This window comes from Lingula anatina, chromosome 1, assembly GCF_051362555.1.
Source record: "Lingula anatina isolate TDL-2025a chromosome 1, LinAna3.0, whole genome shotgun sequence".
NCBI classification, from domain to species: Eukaryota; Metazoa; Brachiopoda; class Lingulata; order Lingulida; family Lingulidae; genus Lingula; species Lingula anatina.
This window is the reverse complement of record NC_141767.1, coordinates 39,155,455-39,176,907: the sequence shown is the minus strand read 5'-3', so window position 1 is coordinate 39,176,907 and position 21,453 is coordinate 39,155,455. Positions and strand designations below refer to the sequence as shown.

Below are 21,453 nucleotides of genomic sequence, written 5' to 3'. Positions count from 1 at the left end.
ATAACTTTCAGAAACCAAACCTTTTTTGAAATCCTGTTCAGTTATGAATCAAAACTAGTGTTTCCACCTTTTTCACAATAGCATTTTCCCCAAAAAAATTTCAACTTTTTAAAAAATCTAAAACAGGTGGTAGTTTTAAAGACAAAACCATGCACCATGTATAGCATGCACTTTGGTACACAGGTCTGTAAAAAATAAAAAAATTATAATAATAAATAAAATAAATAAAACAAAATAAATAAAAAAGTCTACAAAGAGAGGAGGTTCTACTCACTACTTTAGCAGTTTGATAGGGTTGTGGAGAGAGCCCAGGCTTAGCCCTAGGCCCGGGACTAGCCAGAGACGTAGCAGAAGTATTTACCGTGACGGCGGCGGTGGGGGCAGCTTTAGTGCCACCTTTTGTGCTGCTGGCTGGTGCAACACTCTGAAACACAGGAAAAACCAAACCCGTGCAAAACACTCAAACTGAACACAATGGTGCATAAAGTGATAATATAATGATGATGATAAAGAAGCTTCTGATTGTTGTGTAAAAATAAATAAATAAATTTAAATAAATAAATAAACTTTAAAGAGATGTATAAATATCTATAAGTGTTATCATAAAAACATAGTCAGTTATATGTTGGACACTTGCATATCAAATATGGATCTGTAAGCTCAAGCCTGAAATCAAATTGTCAGTGGTTAAAATGCTCACACCATCACTATTATCCAATACGTAAAAATATTATTTTGCCTGAGCTGAAATGAGGCTTTTCAGATTTTGATTTATCTACTCATTTATTTACTTATTATTTTTTTCTGCTATTAATTCAACTTTTTGTGATGGTTGTTAAAATCATATAACAGACACTGGGTCTTAAAGAATAGTGCCTTTTTCAGCTCATCAGTGTCAGTGCCATACATATGTTAACATTGTGTGAGAGGCCAGGCATTAGCTGGTGTGTCTACAGTGGGTTTATGTCCTACGTGGCACACAGCTAGGACATTTACCGGGGTCCCTTTCTTGTCTTGTTTAGATGGTGTAGCCACTGGAGCCCCTAAGGACTGAACAAAGTGATGACACATGTTAAATGAACATTTAAAAAACAACTTTTTAATCCAAATCAGACACTATACACAGTCAGTAGGTGAAGACAGCTTGCTTGAAAAATAGAAAATGATTTTTTAGTGAGTTGAACAAAAAGTAGCATTTCTTCTCTGTGTCCTTTTTTCCTTTCAATCAAGACAGATGCTGAGGAAAATATTAATTAACATATCTATTTCATTGAAAGGGACTGAAATAAAATTGTAAACAAAATTAAATGACTGCAGGTTTTTAAGAAAATACACACACGTCACTCTCTACATGCACATCATTCTATAAACCTTTCCAGCTTTAAAATTGCAAGTTGAAAAAGGAAACTGCATGACAAAGTTGAATTATTTAATAAATATTCTTAAAGTTCAAATCCACAGGTTACTTTATCAATTCCCAATACTGTTGGTATAATGGTTTGTTTCATAAATAATTTCACTCAAAAATAGTAATTAAAGACATCAAAATTTGTTAATTAGTGGTATTGAACAAGGCACTCTCATTAATCAAATGATGTTAAAAACATAATATAAAAAAAAGTAAATCACTTAATCAACAGAAATAAAGCATATTAGAGAACTGATTTAACATTGCTGAATTTGTTACTTTTGAGATCTCCTGTTTTGAACAACCGTTATTTGTTAGAACATAACTTTTTTTAAAACAAAAATCATATATCAAACAAAAAGAAAATGCATCAACTGAAATAAAATTAACATTACCGTGGTTACTATCAAAAATCTCATTACACTTTAATCATCTCAATAAACAGTTAAATGTTACAATTTCCAGAAGTCAGCTGAATAGATAAAACAGCAGTCAGTAGGTTACATATAGACACAACTGTTCAAAACTGTTTTAAATGTTTGAAAAGAATCAATATAAACACATCATCAACTAACAACTATCACACAGTTCCTCGATCTACCAACCTGTGCTGTCAGCCTGTCTAGTTTCTATAAGCCAAAACAATACTAGCTATTATAACATCTTTTACTTGCTACAGGAAAATTTGCATGCATAATGGCCAGACCATCCCATCTGGGTTTAAAACACTTGTAAATGTATTGTCATTTTAAATACTCATAGCAGTGTAATCATTAAAACTGAAAGTTATAACTTCTACAACAAAATACATTATCATTTCTGATGACAAAAATTCAAAAGACCTAATCAAAATTTAAAATGTGAACTAAAGGGCATCTGTAATGCCTCACTCATGAAGTGCACATCTAGTTTTAAAACTACTAAATTGTCTTACTAACATAACTGTCTCTTTTTTAATGCACAAAAAGAAAATGAGCTATTAAGCTTAATCAGTAACCTACTTGCCAACTACAATAACACTGCATGTGTACATACCTTTAGGTCAGAAAACTTGTGGTTACATGCATATGTATTGGGCTTGTGGTATATGTAAATAGTTCTGAAAAAATAAAAAGAAATTTCTCTTAAGTATAAGTTGTTAAACATGCTTATATATAAGCATATAATCTACAAAGTTGTTAATATTTAATTTTGTTAAATCTTTGTGTAAAAATACAACTTGAAAAATTTCAAATCAATTTTAAGGTTTTCATAAACATATTTCAATCAGTTTCAGCATTTAATATTCTTTATCATCCTAGACCTTCCTCAGTTCCCTGGTTTCACGTTCCTCTATCGATTATTTTTTGTTTACATTTTACATATAATAACTGATAAGACATGTCTTCAGACTTACTTGAAGCACTTGACAAAGGTCTCAAAGTCCATCCACAGGTTGGTGGGTTTGGGTGGTTCAGGGGTCTGCTCCGTCGCCTGCTCCTCCTCTCCTTCTGCATGAGGAGCATTGGGATCAAAGACCACAGAAGGTGTCGCATCTGGAAACAGGGCAGAATTTATGACTGGCTGTTTATAAACATTATCTATATATATATAACTGAAGTCTATGCATCCTACAAAATTATTTTTTATCAAATGTTATCTGATTTTTTCACTAGACTGATTTTTATCAACATGAGTTAGTATAATGATGAAATTCGTGAGAAGATGCACATTTGATTAAATGTTCTAAATAATTAATAAGGCCATTTTTGACTTAATGTGGGTGCCAGTGTCTGTGCATGATAAAGGGATTATGGCTGTTTGACTACGGTTAGGGCTTAATTGTCATAATTAATACCAATGACCTGCAAAGAAATTATATTAAGTCTTAAAGTCTCTGTATACGTGGATTTAATGGAATTCTCACCTGCCCCTCTGGGAAGTGATGCTGCACTTTTGGGGTCTTTCTCCATCTTGGAGTCTTTAGATTTGATGGAGTCTGTCCTGTCTCTAACTGTTGAACTCTTCTTCCTCTCTTTCCCAGGGGAACCTAGGCCTTTCTTGGGCTCTGGTTTGGGAGACTAGAAGAGAAGTTAACAATAATGATAATCCTAACACTAATTAATTCTTTACATTTATTTTTGTGTCTGGGCATTTTTTTTTTCTTCTTTATTTATAGCAATTTCATGTTATCTACTAGCTTTTTGACTCGTCTTTTTACCGCTTCCCTTGAAATAATGTGAGATAACTCACATGCAATATATACAGTATAATGTACATGAAATCAAAATAAAGATTTTCAGCTGTCAGCATGTCCATCAAACTGAGACCCCTCTCAAATATAAAATCATCAAGTTATAAAAGCAACTTACAGCCTCCTCTTTCTTAGCTGCTGATCCCACTTCTTTCTTTTTCTTCCCACTAGGTGTGCCTGGCTTGGAGCCACTGGGCTTGCTGGCTAGGCTGGCTGTCTCTACAGCAGGCTATAACACAGGAGAATAGCATGTGAGTATTGTGATTATATGAAACAAGTGTCACAACTAAGGACGTACAAAGCTATGGGTAATATTGCTCAGGGAGGTGTCTAAGGGGTGTACTATGGAAAAAAAGCAATAAATATACAGGATACATGTTGCAGAGGAAATATTGGAGGGCACAAAGAATAAGCTGCTCTCAAATAACTTTTCTTGATATGTTTTAACTCATTCTGTACCCGATGTAAATGTGAAATGAGTTTGATTTATGGACTGCTTTTAGCTTTCTATGGTATACCTATGAGCTCTGATTATCTCCAAAATATGCATCAATTCATTGAAAACTAATCAAAGCAAATGAAGATTTCCATATTAAGTCTCCTTGCTCTGTAACAATACTTCAATTAAGGACATAAAAATATTATTGTATATAGATATTTAAATTTCAGCATATGTACCCTGACAGACAATGCTCATCCACATTTACATCCAAACATGCATAGCACATTGCATGTGCAGTAAAACCAAACATATCAAGGTAGATGTAACAACATTGAACTTAACTCTACATGTACATTAATACCCTTAAGTAAAATAAAATTTACAATTGCAACTGGGACAACAACATTACAATCAGCCACTGATCATGAGCATGTGTCTTAGTGTTTATAGGGTAACAATAAAAAAACATGTGGACAATTATATTTACAACAAAAAACACCTTATGCAAGACACCGCCATATAATACAGACTCATACAAATATACAGGACAGCTGCTTCTTACAACATACATCACTGCACTGAAATTAATATATAAATTTTATGTGAAGTCTGACTATTGGGAAAAAAAAGTAATATTCAAACATCTCTCATCATGACCACCATAAACCTGTCCATAACATGCATAACTGCACCGAAAGAAAATGACATTCACTACATGCACTGTTCAAGTGGGATAAAAGTCCTACACTACATGCATCACTGAAATATATGTTTTTTTCTGCACAACATGCATTACTGTACTGTAGGCAAGCATATATAACCCAGCACTTACTACAATTCTCACAGTCCTTGATCGGGACTTCTGTATGTGTGGGGAGGGTGGGAAAAGAAATACTAATGATGTGAAATGGAATACTTAATGCTATCATCTATTAGATATAGGTGAAATATGCATGCTTCTTTTATATACTACTATGATATGTAATTGTTAGTATAATGGGTACCAAAGAAACATCAATGTCAAGTGATCTATATTTGCTTATCTATAAAACTAAAAGTTTCCTTGAGAAATATTCAATCTACTTGAATGCTCTATTTTTCTACAGATATATATTATATATAGAAAGCAACCTGTAGTATCTTAATGATTATGGTGTAATAAATCATCTGACTAATCATAACTGATATAAGAATATCAGCACAAACAGTGACTTTAAAAAGTAGCACTGTTTGTAAAAGTTCAAGGATGAAATGGAATTTAGCTTAGTCAAGCAGTTGGTAAACTGACAATGTCAGAAAACTCATGATCTCCTTATAATACTGGAAAAATAACGGCTGTATACATCTGTCTTGACTTAGCTTCTTTCCACTATATAAATATCTGTGAGCATGCCCCATGTAAAACGACAACAGTCTGTTTGTGTACTGTTTTAGATTAGCGATATATATAGCCAAGATTACAATACCACAGTAAAATATTCTTGTTCTAGCATGGGGCCTCCTCACAGTAAAAATATGTCACAGTTAGGCATGCAGTGGTTATAATATATTGGTTACACATAACCATGTTGAATTTGAAATATATTAGTAACATGTACATGTATAGATGTCACCTGAAGTAAGTCAGTTTCAACCAGTACAGAGAGGTCATAGATACACTGTCTTTGTTGGACAACACATTTTAGGGAGACGAGAACAACATGAACCACTGTACAACTAACTGGACACGGAAGATACATACAGTCACCTCAACGCGGGGAAGGTCCTCAGGTTTGGGGGTCTCTGGAGGGGGAGCTGCTGCAGCCTCTACTGGCTCTGGCTCAGGGATGTTCTCATCTGTTTCTTCGATGGCATCAACATTGGAGGTGGGAGGCCTAGTGGCACCTCTCTCTAGTGATGACTTAGGTCTATGTCTACAGTAAATAAATCACTTTTATTCACATAATATATCTAAATACAAATATGTCGCATTCAATAGCATTTTACAACAAACATTTATATATTTATTTATTAATCAACTATTTAACTTATCCACACAAATTATATTTATTCATCAAGTTATTTATTTATCTATTTTATCTATCTATCTTTTCATTTATTTGTTTGTGTATTTAATCAATCTTTCTTCCATTCATTTATTCAAAAAAGTCTGTAAAATCAATTTCTATGTTAGAAAACTTACACATCAGTGGGGATTGGCACAGGGCTGACTTTATAGTTGACAAATGGAGAAGTGATCTCTACACACTGAATAGGTTTGGGAGCCTCAGGCTCAGCTGATGGAAAAAATACAAAACAGAACATGTCACATACTTTTCTTTATGACTGTGAACTATCATGAGAATTAATTAACACTTTGTAGACACAGTGGTATCTATGAACTTGAATGCTGGTGTTATGTCATACTTAATAAAGTGAACTATGTGTAAAAAGCCAACATCTGAGTTTCAAAATTCCAAAAATTCCAAACAAAACTGAACAGATGTAGCATACCTTTTGGCTCATCCAAAGGAGTTGTTTTCTTTTTCTTTGGTCGTATTAGTTTCCATGCAGGTATTTTCTCAGGAGGGGGTGGGGGTTCTAGGGGGCAGGAGCGGGTCTGAGTGATCCACACTGGGTGAGGGAACAGGTGGGACAGCCCTGACTGACGCAGACGCTCACTGGCATCAGCCTGTAGGTGAGAGAACATTTTATCATAATCATATTATAACCATAATGAGTATTCATAGCATGGTATGATTTATCCTAAACTTCAGACCTGATACTAGCCAGGGTCTTTATTTTTATACCTATATAGGTGTACAGTTATGTGGAAATTTATAAATGAAAAAGCCGGCCTCTTAGGAAAGATGCAGTTATCTTTTTCACATCTCTTTTCAAATAATTTTGATCCTTTACTCATTCCAGCCATAATGCCTAAAATTGTATTATATTTTTTATAATTCCATCTTTCTCTTTCAAGGTAACTCAAACAGCACATATTTTCTAATAATTTCAATTTTTTACTCTTTCCAAGTGGCTGGAATATTGTATGAAAACTATTCCTCACCATCTCTCTGAGCACAGAGACTTTTGGTGGGTACTTAGGACTGCTCACATAACTGGCAAATACAACAAGTTCCGGAGATTCTGGAATGGGCACCTCATCTGGTTTTTCCTCTGAAGTAATAAAAATTAATTAACACTATACAGAGGATAAAATAAAATTGTTTGTTCAAATCAAATTAAATCAAAACAATTAATACAAATCAATATGGATATGAATCTGAGTATCAATCATTATTGTGGATTGAAAACACAGTTGACTTACTTGGCTGAGCTGCCTTGTCTTTGTCCTTTCCTTTCTTGTCATCCTTGGCATCTTTACCCTTCTCTGTGAAAAAATAAACTCTAAATCAACGTATGTTCACAGATTGTGATAAGTCAGAAGTCATCATCTTACAATGACTGATATACATCATAAGCAAACCATCAGCAATTAAGAACAGTGCTCACACAAACAAAAAAATTTATTAATTAAAATAAATTTTGAAAAAATCCCAGCAAAGTTTAAACCTTTGGATACAAATGGTGCTGCAAAATTCCCAGAAAAATCAAGGGATTGGATAACAAACCTTTCCCTTCTTTTGCTTTCTCCTTGCCAGCATCTTTTTCTTTCCCTGCTGCCTTGGGGTCTGCTTTCTCACTCTTTTTGTCTATCTCTGATTTCTCTGTTGCTTTCTCTGGATTTATAGACTCCTAGTAAATAAAAAAATACAATTATTAAAAAGTCAAAAGTAGAAAAAAAATGATGTATGCTCATAACCTTTACTTCAAACAAATACAATGCTATGCTTAAACAATGACAATTGAAGCTCTAGCAAAAATCCTCAAAAATATCTATCTTGTTGATAGATAAGCTTGCCTATCTTCACTCTCTTCATGTAGCTTTTTTAAGCATTCTCAACCCAAATCACAGTATTGCTTGAAATTTGCAAGAGGGATAACTTAAATGGAAGAAATCAGATAAACAAGAAGTGGGGTTTTCTTTGTTTAAAAGCTTGGATAAACAAACAAAAAGGGGAAAGAATTATACAATTACAATACAATCTGACAATGGTATGGGAAACATTTTTTATGAATAATAAATAATATTCAACCGAGTCACAGTGGATTTCACACTTGACAGTCTTGGTTTGCATGCAGACAGCTTGCAATCATGTTCCTTTTTAACAAACATGACAGAGGTTTAGGGAAATTTCAAAGTGAAATAAAAAAAATAATAATAGAAGGAGAACAAAAAAACTGACAACTGGTAAATTGATCACTAGAAGCACTATATTGCAGGAACATGCACACAATTGATGTCAAGTCTTACAGTGCCCCAGCTATCAGACTTCCCCTCCAGGTCCTGAAAATGCAACAGCATCAAGGGTGCAACTTTACCATGATTTCATCCACACTGATGTATTGCGGACAAAAAAATTAAAAAACAGTATCTGACGCCAAATATTTCTTAACTGGGTATAATGCCTATGGAGTCTCAAATGCAAAAACCATCTATGTGTATTTCTGGGTTTACCCGGACCAATTATCAAATTCTGAAAATAAGCTGACACTGATAGCAGATCATTACCTGTCCAGCAGTATCAGGTGGAGCTTCCACTTCTGGGATCTTTTCTGGTTCTGGCTCAGGGAGAACCCATTCTGGTAGAACTGCCTTCAACAACTTCCATATCTGATCCACATGGCCATATCTGATGAAATTGGAGACATAAACGACAGTATTAGAATTTCATATAATAATCAACAGGCAATGTAACAGGCATAGAAGCAAATGTGCAATGTATATAAGTAAAAATCAATAGGCTATTTTTTCTTTTTTTTTTTTGCAATAACAACTTTTCCAAATAAGAAACCCTGACTCAAGCCCACCCTGCTTGTATGTGGATATTTAAAATTTGAAAAATATTAATTTGTGATAGTAGACAGAACGACATGTTACACGTAGTGAAAAAAGAAACTAAGCTATGTGCATGTACATATGTATACAAATGAATATTATTTATTATTCACATGGGCTTTTTGAATTTTTACCGAGCAACTGCAGGCTTTTAACTTTTAAGGGATCTAAAAGGTTTTTAAAGAGTTTTTACCCATCTGCTGTGTCTTATTTTAACAACAAAAATGGAAATTTATAATTTATTTATTTATAATTTGTAACCCGAATAGCAGTCCAATTTCCGTTTTATATGAATTTTATATTTATATATTAATGGCTGAATAAACTCTTATCTTAACTCTTATCTTAACAGTATGCCCATGCTGTTAGCCAATCCCTTCGCGATCAATACCTCTAGTTAATCCCAGACAACTTGGAAAGCCATTATTAGTCTTCAAATATGTACAGTATATATTAATATGTGCCAAAGGAAGATAGTCACGTCACCCTTTTTTCATTAAATTATCCCTAATCTTCTAGTCCAGGAAGTCGAGGTGTGCGGTTTGCAATCATCTTGTGTCTTAATTTCCTTGTTTTGAGCATCTCACCTTATTAACCAGTAATGAGACTTCAGAAAAAAATGCTTTAATAGATATTGGATCCTACTTGTATCACGCACATGCACACACTGCAATCAGTGGTTGCCTTATAAATTTTCCCTAAATAGAATTTTTTTTTTCTCCAGGCAGTTAATGTTATAATATTCTGGCTTCAATGTCTGACACGAAACTTCCTTAAGTTATAATTGCAATGACTGCTATTTGTTTTTTCTTTTATGTCTTCAGTGGCACTTACGCTCTCATTTTCAAAACCATGTCAAAGTCACGCGAATGTCTAATATGTTTAAATAATTGCAAGTAAAAGCTTAATTTTACCTGACCACATAAAAAAAAAAAAACAATAAAAATCAAATATATCTAAAAACATTTCAATTATTATGAATCATCTATATTACCCAGGAATGTTTTCTGGATTGTTCAGTTCAAACAGCTGGGAGCTGGCATTAAGAAGAATTTCATCTTGCTCTGCAGACAGGCCCAGCACAGTCTCCAAACATTTTTTGTAATGTTCCACTAAAACCTGCTGATCAGCATACACTAAAGCACTGGCAGCAAAAGGAGAGATAGAGAGAAGACAGCAGAAATACAAATAGAAACAGAAAAAAGAAAATGTGAAGTGAGAGCAGTTATATCAGTGAGAGCAGTTAAAAGTGAGAGATTGAAAAAAATTTTTTCAGAAGGAATTTTTAAAAAACCTCTAAGTACCAATGAAGATTACTTGAGGCTACACTTGAATTCCGTATAAAACTTACTGTAAAGGTATAGTTTCTGGAAGCCACCCTGTCAGACACTGGATTATACTGGTGTCACCAAATTCAGAGGAAGTGCTGCCATAACTGGGAAAAAATGTTATAACTTAGAGTATGACACTGACTTATGTAAATATAACAAATGTATAGATGTATCAATATTTTGTGATACCTATATCTTATTAATAATAACAAAAAATAGATGGTAGTATGCTCTGTCATTATCATTATCTTGAATATTAGAATCTTAGATATATCTTCAGTTGACAAACACCTGCAAAGCTAATGTTAACATTTCAATTGTACTTCACTTAAAATCAAATCCATTGTATTGCATTGCATTGCATTGCATTGCATTGCATTGCATTGCATTGCATAGCAGATAATAGGAAAATTGTAAAAATATAACAAAACTTCACATTATACTAGGCATAATGAATCCAAATGATGTGACAAGACAAAAGACAATAAAACTAAGAGGAATATCAGTTACATTTGACAAAAATGTTATATACGTATACATGATTTTAAAAATTGATTTTGATTTGAGAATACTCACTCTAATGATGTCACTTTTATGAGTGCCTTAGTGAGAAGCATGGGCCACAGTTCATATTGAATACTGGTGGCTGGCAGGAGAAGACGGTCATATTCATCAAACGGAAACAAATCATCTACGAAGATCTTACGCCAGCTTCCCTGGAATGAAGTAAAAACAATTTCTCTACTCCGCTAATTTCATCAGACTTCACATCAAAGCTGATTCAACCAAACCAATGCTGAACAAAAAATCAGGACCCATTTCTCATATTTTAAAATCTCCCTATACCAACACAAGTCTTGAATATTGCCATTTATATTTCTACCACATGATAAACCCCAATTTACAGTTATTTCCATAATAATACAATAAGTGCAGCTGCTTGCACTAACATTGAAAGTATCAGTGCTCTAGCTTTCCCTGGCAGCATATGCTAACCAGCACCAGACTGTCTTTCCAGATTATCTACTCCACTAAGTAATTAGCCATGTCATTGGGGTTTTTCTCTTTTGTGACAGAATGAATCAGAATGAATCATAGAGACACCTAAGCTGATGTATAGGATGAGATGAGACAATAATAATGACAGGTAATCTACAAGACAGGTGAGATTGGTTACCTTGGCAACAGGACATAATGTGATTGCTTTTAATTAATTACTGCGGAGCCTAAAGAAGCTAGGTAATCATAACTGCCTATTTTCCCCTGATGACTATATTGTTTTTCTATGCCCTTTCAGAAATCCTCTTGAAGTCTTCTGAGTATATTTTCAAAGAGTTTTATGATGGTAAAATTATATAAAGTATCGGTATCTATATTTTCCATGTATCTAATTAAAATTTTAAATGTACATATACTTAATATATACTCATTTGCTTCCTACACATAATAGGATATGAACACTTTGTAATAAAAAAAATCATCCTAGACATTTTAGTCTTTCAATGTCTTACAAATAAAAGACTACACTTTTACCTCAAGACACCACAGCAAAAGTAATGAAAAATAACCTCTCAAACACAAACAAAGCAGCTCTCAGCTGAAATATCACATCAATCCATCATCCAAAACAAACAATTCTATTCACTTACCATCCAATACAACTTGACAGCGTACTTCCCGTATGGGTTATGTGCTGGGATATAGGGACCTTTGGTGACTTTGTTAATGGCAAAAATATGCTCCCAGGGTTTCCAGTTGTACGTATACTCTTGGTAGGTTTCATCACTAGGATCTTCGGGTGGAGGGTTCTTCACCGCGTGCATGCGCCACAAAGCTGTCACCTCACTAATGATCCAGCGGATTAACTGAAAACAGAATTTGCGGTGGAAATTTAATACATTCCTCATCACGGCTATGCCTTCTTGGCATCACCTAAGTGATTATGTTTCAAAAATTGACAAAGAGGTGATGAAAAATAGTTCATACTCAGATCATAATTGTATGAACATTTCCATTCCACTTGGAACACCACACTAAATGCGGGTGTATGTGCTACCATATCAGTCCAACCTTTATCACTTCATACCTGAACCTTAATTGTAGCTCTTTTCAGTGAACCTTTTCAGAGATATTTTCCCAAAATAACCAATACATGCAAGCTTATTAGCTATATATATATACTGCCTTGCACTTGTGAAAAAGGCTTTTGATCCTCTGAACAATTCCAAACCACTGGTTTCAAAGTTATAAAATACAGCACGGTCCCTTATTCTTGGAATAATATAATCACCAGCTTTCACATCTTCATACCAAGTACTTACATATATAATAAATTTCCTCTGGCTTAGTCAAAAATACATGCTGCATTGAAACCTAAGATGATGTGACAACCTGTCTCCAACCCATACAAAGTCTAGAAACTGCACGGCCATGACAGCCCAAGAGTCTCAGTCACGCCACCACAGTTATAAACTGGAATCTATTCTTTACCTCTTTCTTCTGTCACACAATGGCAGGCCACTGACAGACTAAAACACCTTCCTAGGTATACTTGTAGCAGATTATCTGATGGCACAGTGGACAATAGTCAAATCCTACACGATCTTTCAATACAAAAGGATACATGTATAGCCTTACAACAAGCTGTGTGAGTCCAGTTTTTTTCTAATCTGTGTTATTGTATAATAAAAGGAAATGCTTGACATTGAAGGTAGTACCTAACCTCCCTCCCAAACAATGGACCAGCTGCTAATCCACAGGTACATGAATCTCATATGACTGAAGCATGATGTCTGTGTTTTCATTTTTCAATACAACGTGGCTTGTGTGCTTGAAAGGCATTATTTTCATTTTCTGAACATTCTGAGAAGGGACATAATTGAAAATATGTACAGCATTCATAGGATTAAGTTCTTCTTCCACATATTTTTTCTTATTCTTTTTTTTCAAAATTCAAAAGTTTCACAGACACCAATTTAAAACACTTTTACTTTCTCACAGCAGCTTCATATTTTACGAAATGAGGTATAACCAATTATTGGGTAAAATGATGAAAAGCATCAGACATTTCCAAATGCTACTCACCTCACTATCATGAAGATGTTCATTGGCAGACAGCAGATCAAATCCATTGAGGCCTTTATCAGGATCCACCACCACAGGTTGCTGGAGAGAAAGTCACACATATCATCATCAAGTTTGACAGAGGACCAGACTATGATGTATTGAACACTAATGATACTCTTTTTTTTTTTTCATTACAGAAAATTGTCTTCTTGTAAATCTGAACACTTTTTTCAGTTCTATTCCCCAAAGAAATGCCTTCTACACAATTACTTAGATTTCATTTCAACAATTCTTAAATGGGAGTTTGATTCTAACAGTAACCATATTCTTTTATTATTATCATTACTATTTTTATTTTTATGATGAGTTACAAAATATTATATATCTCAGCATGAGTAGCACTACCAAAGCAATAAACAATAGAGATTTTTATAAGATAACAATGCTTACAATACAACAGACATTTTTCTTTTAAAGTAATATCTGGGGTAGCGCTAGCAACTTTTTTCACTTAGCCAAATCACCGCTTTTTTGTCAATTTATAACTAAAACAAGTCAAATAAAGCCTTTTTTGTTTAGCCAATTTATGTCACTTTTAGCATTTGGCTAAATTAGCGAGTGTTAGCGCTACCCCAGAATATTCAAATCCCATTTCCATCTACATTTTGCAATGCTATTCAAATGTACTGACAAAGATTAATTTAAGAAATGGACATCTGAACTACGAGTACTCACCTGGTCAAATATGAAGTCTGTGGGCCTTTTCCATGTGTCTACTTTGAGAGACTGTGGAAGCTCTATCTTACCCTCTGGGTCATCAAAGAAATGTTGCACCTGAAAATATAATCCACTCTGATGATCACATGCCACCATTAGGTGCATTTCACAATGATCCCTTTATCCATTAAGATATATAATGAGTCCCTGAAGACCCCAGAAAGTAGAGAAACCAAATTGAATATTCCACACATAGGCATCAGTTATCTCACCCACTCACCGATAAAACTAAATGCATGCAGGATACCAAAACAAATTATCTTCAATTTAAGAGCTTTTCTTTTCAAATCTTCATATTCAACTTCCTTCATTTACCTGATTCTCACACAGGTTGAAATCTAGATTAGATGTCAGTGTCTCAAACAGCAGTGGGCCCAGACCACAGAAAACTAATTTCCTCTGTAGATCCCTGCATACTGGGATCCATCTACCTCAAACCACTAGCTTATAACAACACTGGCTCCACTCACAATACTCGCAATCACAATACCTGCCATCAATCTCGGGGGCTTTCAGCAAATTACACACAATATAATATCCCCTGGCAACTATGGTGATCTATGACAGATAAGCTAAGCAAACTTCCTGGAAAATTAAGCCCCCCCCCCCCTCCCCTTCCAACTCCATTTCTTACCTTGAGAAGTAATAAAGGAAATGCCTGGTTTACAGGTTAAGCAATCACCTGCCTAGGAAACCAGTCATTAAATGATGACAAAGAAGCTGAAGTTGATTGCTTTAAGATACCTTACTCATTACCTTTGTGTTATACAGACAGGTATATTAACAGGGATCCAAATTATGGCAATCACTGTCACCAATTAGCCTAATCAACAAAACAAGTCCAGGGCTGATAGAAATAACAGGCTCTATTAACCTGTGAAATTTATTTTAATGAGAATGTGATTGTATAACTGTTGACCTTTAGAACATAAAGAAATTATACACCAAGGAGATACACATTGTCTTTATCTTCATATATTTTTGAGTGATCATGCATTCAAATTTGTATATGTTTCTGAAATTATATTCAACAAACTCTAAATTATCATGCTCTAAATTCTTCTTGACAATAAATATCAATCTTTCCCCCAAACTGATGTTGTCAAATTAGCAAGAGAACCCCGCAAAGTTTAACATGAGACAAAAGCTAAAAAAGATATAAAACACATTTATCTTTCTGAATGCAATCTAATAAAATCTACACAATCAGCCTCCGACTATAGTCTACCTGGTTTCATTTGAGTCTTTCCAGTGAAAAACAAAATCAATATTTTCGACTGAGAGCAGACACCAAGGGAGTAAAAGTAGCCAATGAAATGGCAGGTTAATTTCGCCTCCAGTGGCATAACACCTGTCACTCTCCATAATGGGCAATATACTAGCAGCAAGCTAGCCCACTTTACCCAGACTTAATCAATGTATGCCATGCAAAATGTTCTAATAATGGAAAAACTTGGAAATTTCACCTTAGCTATGTGGTGTACTGCATGTAGATAATGCTTCCATCTGCTTAATAACAATAATTTTCATTTAACTGGACAAAATCTAGTCAAAATTGGTTTGGCTTTTTCATAAGTGCATCTGGAACTTCTTGTAATTACTCAAATTACTCAAAATGAAAAAAAAAAAAAAGAAAAAAAACACCAACCAACTGCCTTCAGGTGCATTCGGCCATGTTAAAGCAAATTCATAAGTAGATAGTATCCATAGATGCCAAAATTACACATTAAAATGGACTGGCAGTAATTCATAACCCAGACTGTTGAAACAATGGACAGATAGCAAACAGAGTACAAACCTTCTTGGGCAGTTTACTTGTAGCATTGTGCTGCTGTGTACCATAAATAAGATGTGTCCTAACAGGTCTCATAGCACTGGTTTCATGTCACACACTTAAACTTTTACCCACTCTTGCTATACCGAGTATTTCTCTTCCATTGCACATTGCACAAGACAAACTGTCCTACATGTACAAGCACTATCACTTTGGATAATATTCCTTTCTTATCTCAACTATTTACATCCTATCTTACCAGGCAGTCTAGTTATTTGCAGTTTGGTACTCAGTGTCTCTTCCACATGACTGCTGTTATCCTGAAAACGTGGCACAAGTTTTCCACGATGGGTTGAACCAACTTAACTAATCAGACCAAAAATTCTGACTCACTAACCTAAACCTGCCACTGTCAGCGCCTATTAATTCTCAAAAAGAACCATTCTTTGCAGTTTTAAACACTGTTAAATAGCTTCCAATAAACACTGACTTACTTCAGTTAAATAAGGATTCATGGAGTGACCATCACAACTATAAGCACCACGCCCTTTTCTGACTCAGAGAACTTCAGATACAATTCATGAAGCTGCCCTCAATACACTGAATGCAACTTTCTTTCTCTCAGCCACTAATTCTCTGGTCAGACTGAGACAATTATCTCAAAACAACTGGTTTCCAGATTAGAAAAATACAAGCTGTTTGTGAGAAAGTCAATATTTTTGGAGGTTTAAAGAAGAAGGGCCCCAGCTGGGAGGGCAAGCACTGGGCTGCGGTATCATCGGATGTAATTACATTTCTTGCTTATTATTTCATTGTGTTACCACAATGGGGCTGTTGTGCTTTTATCAGCAACAAGTGTCTCCGCCAACACAGAACAAACAACTGTGATATTTACAGAAAATATCATTTCCATATTAAACAAATAGTTTCTGTAAAAAAAAATGTTTTTAAAAAAATCCACAGCAGAAGTGCACTAAGTTTAATTTGATTAAAAAAGAGAATCACAAATAAATACACATAAACCTATATATATATATATAGGGTGTATTATTGAAAAGTCAATGAATCATTTGATAATCTTCCCATCATAATAGAAAAAATGACACTGGCAGATGCTCTTAAAAAAAAAAAAAGTCATAAACTGAATGTGAGTCATACGATGTAATCACACCTATACACTGACAATAGACAAGCTTGGTAAGTAAAAAAACATATTCATTTACAGACTTGAACATCTATTGATCCAAAATCTACAGTTCAAACAGAATTAAAACCTTTGTTATAAACACTGTGATCAGGCAAGGAATGAACATCCTGTCCATTGGGGAGATAATGGCAGGCAATATCCTCCCAACTTACAACAGACGTTTCATATTACAGAAATCTGAATCTTTTATCATGCATGTAAACAAGAATGAGTATCAGTAAACCCATTTTTTAAACTTTTAATTACATTATTACACATTCGTTTCTTTCTGTCACAATTTTGGAACTTTTTCTTGCATTACATTTTCATCAGTCTTGATTATCTATGTTGAATACAATGTACTAAAAATTTATAGTCATTTTTTTTTCAGTTCAGTTGCATGGTCCAATACACATTTACTCCATTTTTTTTAAATCTCTCATCCCTTTATAGTTGCACTTATAATAAGTTATAAATAAATAGAGTATAATATCTTACCACTGGTGATTTCCCTTTGTCTTTTTCCTTGCCTTTGCCATGAGCTGCCTCCTGTAAACACGTCAAAAGAGAAATCAAAATACAATGAAATATTCAGTTCATGTACTTTTTTTACATATAATGCAGAGTTAAAATGAGAACATTTCATTCAAACACATTTACTGTACACACAGCAGTGTGTTCAGGTAAAAACTAGTTCAAAACCAAACCAAATTACTAGACAAAGTATGTTCCAGCTTTTGTATTTTTAAAAACAGCCATATATTCTACAGCATAGTCCACCCTGATAGTCATATTGAGCTTGAGCCCCAAACAAATGTAAAAAGCAAATGACATTTACTTGGAATCAAGTCATGATACAATGTTAGTATGTTCCTGAACAATGTCACATTACAATGATTATAAATCATGTACACATGTACATCTAAGACCCATGAACATGCATAACAAAAGAAAAACCATGTCCCAGTTAGTGATTAAGCTGCAGAGCGCAAGCAGAGAGTGACATTTTAAAAGAAATCCGTCGAGTGACATATGAGTAATAAGACTAATTTTGTAATTTTGGAATTATAGACATCAAATGTGCATGATGAAAATATGAATATTTTTCGTAACACTGCCTGGATAATATATACTTTAAAAGCCTTCTCTTTTTAAAAAAAGTCTGCTTGTTATTTCAAACTGAGAGCATATATCATTATGTTTTGTAAGAAAGTACTAGTAAACAGTTTGTTATGGATTTATACATGTATACTCTTTGTGCCTTATATTTGAACTGATACAATGTTTTTTAATGTCCATTGTGTATTATTATATTACAAATATGCTGCAAGTACAGAAAAGTATACAAAGATTTTCACTTCAAACACATATACAACATATACATGTGCTACATGTACTATGTAACATCAACATTTCAGCACATACGTAACTGGCTTTCTGTTAAAACAATCAGAACAACAACTATATGCTGCCGGCATTAAAAATTATGATGGCATCTAGTGTAGTAGTATACTGTGTTTTCCCATGCAAAATAGGACTGTGAAAAATTGTGACTAAACATTATCTACCCTTTTATTCTATATTAAAAATGTGCTTTATAGAAAATGTGACAGATTATTTTATGACCATGCAAATTTTTGTGAACACAAATCAATCTTTTAAGTGAAACTAAAAAGATTTTTTTCTCTCCAAACTGAATAAATCATACTACCATAAAAACATCTAAATGTTCTTATTTCAGTTTGTTGAATTAGTACTTTGGTTGCTCAGTTCTGTGCATTTTCATTATGGATTTATGGGTGCCCAGTAAAGGATAACCTAGTACAGTTACAACTAAACAATTACAGAATTACCTCTTTTGACTGGAACAATATGGAGGCAGGTATATAAATAAAATAAAGTATTTTTCTTTTACTCTTTTATCTTCTAAAATTTCAATAGGATATAATCTTTTTTAATATTCTCTATAGTTACCTAGATTTTAAGAGAAAGTAATAATTAAAACACTGCACAACCTGTTGTGTTTCCATGAGAATATCTATACTACATTGAAAATGGTCAGTGTTATATTATTCCTTTAAATTCAAACCCAATTACTGACAAATGTTTAATTTGGTAAGACAACACATTTCAAGCAATTTTATCATTCTACAGTCTTTTTTTTTTATCAATTCTCTTCCAAACCTAAAATGAAGCAATATGTAAGAAGCAAAGGCTGCAAAGTGCATTGAGCAATCTTTTTCATTCATTCACAAGCAGTTATATCTATTATTTGAACATTATTATTCTACATATCAATATTATATGACAGTAAGTCAAAACGCCAGTGCAACCATATTTCAAATCAAGACTAGCAACGTTTTATTTCATAAATAACAAACTCTTCACTTACCCATTTTTCATTATTTATGTCAGCATCACTCCACTCAGGCCAGAGTGGAATTTTCTGGCGGACTTGGCTCCCTGCAGCTATCGATGCAGCCCTAAAAAGAAAAAGCAGATATATAATGCACAATATATAAAAACCACTACCCCAAAATTTTGGGGTACTGGTAAAGATTCATTTGTAAAGTTCTGCATGTCTTAGCTGTTTTTTCACAAGACAAACAGTAATCACTGTTACCTAAGAGCTTTCAAGTTCTTCAGTGATGTAAACAGTGTGACATATTTCTTCCCTATGTCTTGAAATGTTCTCTTCTTCATATCTCAATTTTTGTTATACTGCTGGCACAAAGAACTGCAGATCTGATGATATCTGAGGAATTTGATCATTATTTTTTGCCTCCAGCTTTAAATATGCTCTAGATATCACTCTACACATGTATGCTAAATCTGCAAGTTTAAAAATGGAATGAAAACTCTTTCAATACATTAACTCCACGATTAACGATTAGTTATTAATGATGGTCCGAGTGAAACAGTGAAAAGAAAGCTTTGAAAAATAAGGTCAACTGAGTGTAAGTGATGGTGACCAAGTATAGAAACAGCTCTGGGAGATGAGCAAAACAATACTTGATCATCTTTCATATTATGTGATCACGTTTGACATATTCCACAGTGATATCAACGTTCCATGAGCAAATAGCATTGGAGATTGATTGGTTACATCCGTAGGCTCATTACAACCCACCAGCTTGATTAAACCAATCCAAGGCTTTTAAGTTAAATATCTCATGGGGAAAATTCTCCAAGAAACATAAAGGTACCATCTATGTAAATACTCTTTTACTCATGAGTACAAACATTAACTGTTATTGGCAATTAATATGAGCAAGTAAAACAAACTCAAAAGAGTGATGGTGGGTAAGCACATGAAAATTGTTGAAGATATGATAAAAATCTCTACTTGGCTTAAATTTAGGACATACACACTAGCTATGAAAACTAAATAATAAATTTCACAAATTTGACAAAATATAGGTTACTGGTAACCTCTGGACCTGCTTTGTTTGGAATTTTTATATTTGCAATCCTGCTACTGTAGGTCTGACCATTGGGATGACTTGCCTATAAAACTGTGGCTAAAGAACCATTACATGTGGGGTAAATAAGGTCCCACTAGCTTTTCCAGTAATTGAAGACAATGAATTAAATACTACAAATTAAAGCATGAATAAATTTGTAAAATGCAATTCATAAAGTTTAAAATAACTTTTAAACTTTTACATACCAGTAAAATTACAGGTAAAATTACAGACAAATTACTATTACGGGTGGCATGGTAAGATATTAGCACAGATGTAAACAAAAATTAAATCCTTTTATTTAAACCAGCTGTAGTAATATGGTTTTCATCGATTAGGACATTAGGGCACCTTTTCACTGTGTTTATAATAAGGTTCACGCAAATTTGTCCGCCATATTGTTTCCAATCAAACAAGTTGCAAGGTCAATAAGTTTGTATAGCCTCACTTACTCAGTTTTGCCTGCAGAGCTAACCCGCCCAGATGATTCCTTCTTTTTTGCTGTTTTCGATGCCATCGTCATAAAATCATTTTAATGGCATTCGAATTTTTTCAGTATTATATTTTAAAATATATTTGGTTGCCACGAGCAGCAGGTCGCCACGCATGCGTACAATGTTTTTGAGCTCTGAGCAGTGAAGATGGCGCCAGGGTATTACACTGTCACAAAGACGTCCCATACCAAAACAAACGAAGTTTTGTTTTGAGTTTTAAAGTATATGCAAAATTAACCATCTAGCAATAGTTACATGCGGTTATAATAACTTCACAAAAGTTTAGCTATCGTTATCTATCGTAAACGTAGCAAACACTCATTTTGTTTAACACCC

The 21,453-nt window shown here is 33.9% G+C and overlaps 1 protein-coding gene across 29 annotated transcripts in view; it reads right to left on the bottom strand.

The window, feature by feature from the left end:
* LOC106179853 (androglobin) overlaps nucleotides 1–21,453 on the bottom strand; it is a 66,043-nt gene that overhangs the window by 19,623 nt on the left and 24,967 nt on the right. For 14 of the 29 annotated variants that reach the window (XM_087001257.1, XM_087001241.1, XM_087001258.1 and 11 more), the window contains 23 exons: nucleotides 19,552–19,642; nucleotides 17,658–17,708; nucleotides 14,158–14,256; nucleotides 13,441–13,521; nucleotides 12,006–12,221; nucleotides 10,933–11,072; nucleotides 10,377–10,460; nucleotides 8,699–8,819; nucleotides 8,441–8,473; nucleotides 7,698–7,821; nucleotides 7,394–7,456; nucleotides 7,133–7,242; nucleotides 6,577–6,754; nucleotides 6,266–6,359; nucleotides 5,825–5,996; nucleotides 4,916–4,945; nucleotides 3,760–3,870; nucleotides 3,315–3,468; nucleotides 2,805–2,943; nucleotides 2,444–2,507; nucleotides 2,014–2,037; nucleotides 997–1,050; nucleotides 275–424 (listed from right to left, as the gene is read on the bottom strand). In XM_087001257.1, coding sequence (XP_086857383.1) covers nucleotides 275–424; nucleotides 997–1,050; nucleotides 2,014–2,037; nucleotides 2,444–2,507; nucleotides 2,805–2,943; nucleotides 3,315–3,468; nucleotides 3,760–3,870; nucleotides 4,916–4,945; nucleotides 5,825–5,996; nucleotides 6,266–6,359; nucleotides 6,577–6,754; nucleotides 7,133–7,242; nucleotides 7,394–7,456; nucleotides 7,698–7,821; nucleotides 8,441–8,473; nucleotides 8,699–8,819; nucleotides 10,377–10,460; nucleotides 10,933–11,072; nucleotides 12,006–12,221; nucleotides 13,441–13,521; nucleotides 14,158–14,256; nucleotides 17,658–17,708; nucleotides 19,552–19,642 — 2,383 coding nt within the window. Of the gene's footprint in view, nucleotides 1–274; nucleotides 425–996; nucleotides 1,051–2,013; nucleotides 2,038–2,443; nucleotides 2,508–2,804; nucleotides 2,944–3,314; nucleotides 3,469–3,759; nucleotides 3,871–4,915; nucleotides 4,946–5,824; nucleotides 5,997–6,265; nucleotides 6,360–6,576; nucleotides 6,755–7,132; nucleotides 7,243–7,393; nucleotides 7,457–7,697; nucleotides 7,822–8,440; nucleotides 8,474–8,698; nucleotides 8,820–10,376; nucleotides 10,461–10,932; nucleotides 11,073–12,005; nucleotides 12,222–13,440; nucleotides 13,522–14,157; nucleotides 14,257–16,467; nucleotides 16,504–17,657; nucleotides 17,709–19,551; nucleotides 19,643–21,075; nucleotides 21,250–21,453 lie in introns of those variants that run through there. The other 15 variants (XM_087001260.1, XM_087001246.1, XM_087001249.1 and 12 more) reach the window with 15 other exon arrangements.